The following is a 1,784-nucleotide window of genomic DNA, read 5'->3' as shown; positions in this document are numbered from 1 at the left end:
GAGATATTTTGAAAGAAAGAGAGACCACGTTCATATAACTTTTATTAAGGTATATTGTTATAATTGCTCTATTTTATCATTAGTCATTCTTGTTAATCTTTTACGGTGCCTAACGTATAAATTTAACTTTATCATAGGTATTTATGTATAGGAAAAAACAGCATATGTAGGGTTGATACTATCCGCAGTTTCAGGAATCCACAGTGGGTCGTGAACATATCTCCTGTGAACAAGGGGGAACCACTGTCCTGCTGAACTTGGGATACTAATTCTCAGGCCCTCCCGGGCAGCCCAGTGAATGTCTGCTACTGCCTTCAGGGAAGAGGTGGAGCCAGCCATTTGAAAATGTAGGAAGGAGGGGGTTTTAGGAAAAGAGAAAAGCAAGTGCAAAGACCCTAAGGATACAGGTAAAAGCATGGATGTGTCAGTATCCCACTCTGATTTGGGGCTTATTTTCAGTTATCAGACTCTGCCTGATTCTTCATAACTCTGCATCCCACATGGAATCATAGTTGAGGTAACCAGATTCCTCACTAACAGATGCCATTTATGTGTGTGTCGACTACAGTTGGGAACAATTCCATGTTCATCTAGAAGAGACTCCAGAGAGCAAATGTTGCTTTGTTTAATCATTAATCCTCCCAACAGGTTAGAATTAAAGATGCCAGGTAATAATTGCAGCTGGTACTTACTGAAAGATTGCCTTGTGCTCATTAAGCACTCTTTATTAAATACTTATTTTTTTAACCCCAACATCAATGCTATGAGGTAGTTCCATAGTTTTATTCATTTTTTACCAAAGGAAACTGAAGTTCAGAGTAGCAGGATAACTCACGGAAGTTTCCACAGCTGATAAGTAACCAGAACTGAAAAAATAGAATGTTTTATTTTCCTCAGTCTTTGGAATCAAGCTGAAGATTATAAGTCTTGGCCCCTTTTCTTGTATAATGTATGACCATGAAAATGATGCTTTGTTCTGAGTATTATTTTCTTCATCTGAGCAATGAAAATGTTGCTGTGTTATGGGAAATTGCACAGATTAAATGACATGACATAAGCAAAGTGGCTCACACGGAATCTGGCAGGGAGGAGGTGCTCCAGGACATTAGCTTTTGTTAGTCTCTCTTTGTTTTACAGATGAGGAAACAGGAGTAGAGAAGGTAAATAACTGTGAGCTCAAGCTCACAGAAGAGGATTTGAACTCAGGTGTATCTGTTCCAAGCTTATCTCTTTCTCATAGGAATATAGCTAATTTTATCCTGGGAAACCCTGCTCCCTCTGTTCTTAAACAGCTTTACTGTATTCATGTTTACAGTTTTAGTGTGTGACTATACCATGTAGCTGTGGTATAGTGGAGAGAAGCATAACGAAAACAAATCAAAACGAAAACACTGAGTTTGAAGTCAGGAGATGTGAGTTAGAAACCTGGTCTTGGTACATCTAGGGGCAAGATCCCACTTGGGCAAGTTATCAAATCTTCTAAGTCTTTGCTTCTTCATCTTATCAAGATCTCGGGTTTGTGGTTGGACTTAAATGAGAGGAGTATAGGTGGAAAAAATGGATTCCAATTAAAAGATTGATAAATGGTAGCTGATAGACTTTATACTATAATGCAAAGGTCACCCACTTGGGCTGGAGGTGGGGGGCATGTCCTCTATCTCAGTGCTACCTAATGTGTGGCTTCTGGACTAGCATCATCAGCATCACCCGGGAATTTGTTATAAATGCAGAAACCTGGGTCCCACTCCAGACCTACTGAATCAGAGCCTGCATTTTTTTTTTTT

At 39.4% G+C, this 1,784-nt stretch overlaps 1 protein-coding gene across 3 annotated transcripts in view; it reads left to right on the top strand.

The window, feature by feature from the left end:
- Positions 1-1,784, top strand: part of NLRP12 (NLR family, pyrin domain containing 12) — a 50,418-nt gene that overhangs the window by 22,108 nt on the left and 26,526 nt on the right. Inside the window, exon 4 of one of the 3 annotated variants that reach the window (XM_008591658.1) lies at positions 1,192-1,206. The exons of the other annotated variants lie outside the window; for them this stretch is intronic. Coding sequence (XP_008589880.1) covers positions 1,192-1,206 — 15 coding nt within the window. The remainder of the gene's footprint in view (positions 1-1,191; positions 1,207-1,784) is intronic. 3 annotated transcript variants of the gene reach the window in all.

This window comes from Galeopterus variegatus, unplaced genomic scaffold (genome assembly GCF_000696425.1).
Source record: "Galeopterus variegatus unplaced genomic scaffold, G_variegatus-3.0.2 Scaffold7135, whole genome shotgun sequence".
Classification (NCBI taxonomy): domain Eukaryota; kingdom Metazoa; phylum Chordata; class Mammalia; order Dermoptera; family Cynocephalidae; genus Galeopterus; species Galeopterus variegatus.
The sequence above is the reverse complement of the archived record's forward strand: the minus strand, read 5'-3'. Positions and strand labels throughout refer to the sequence as shown.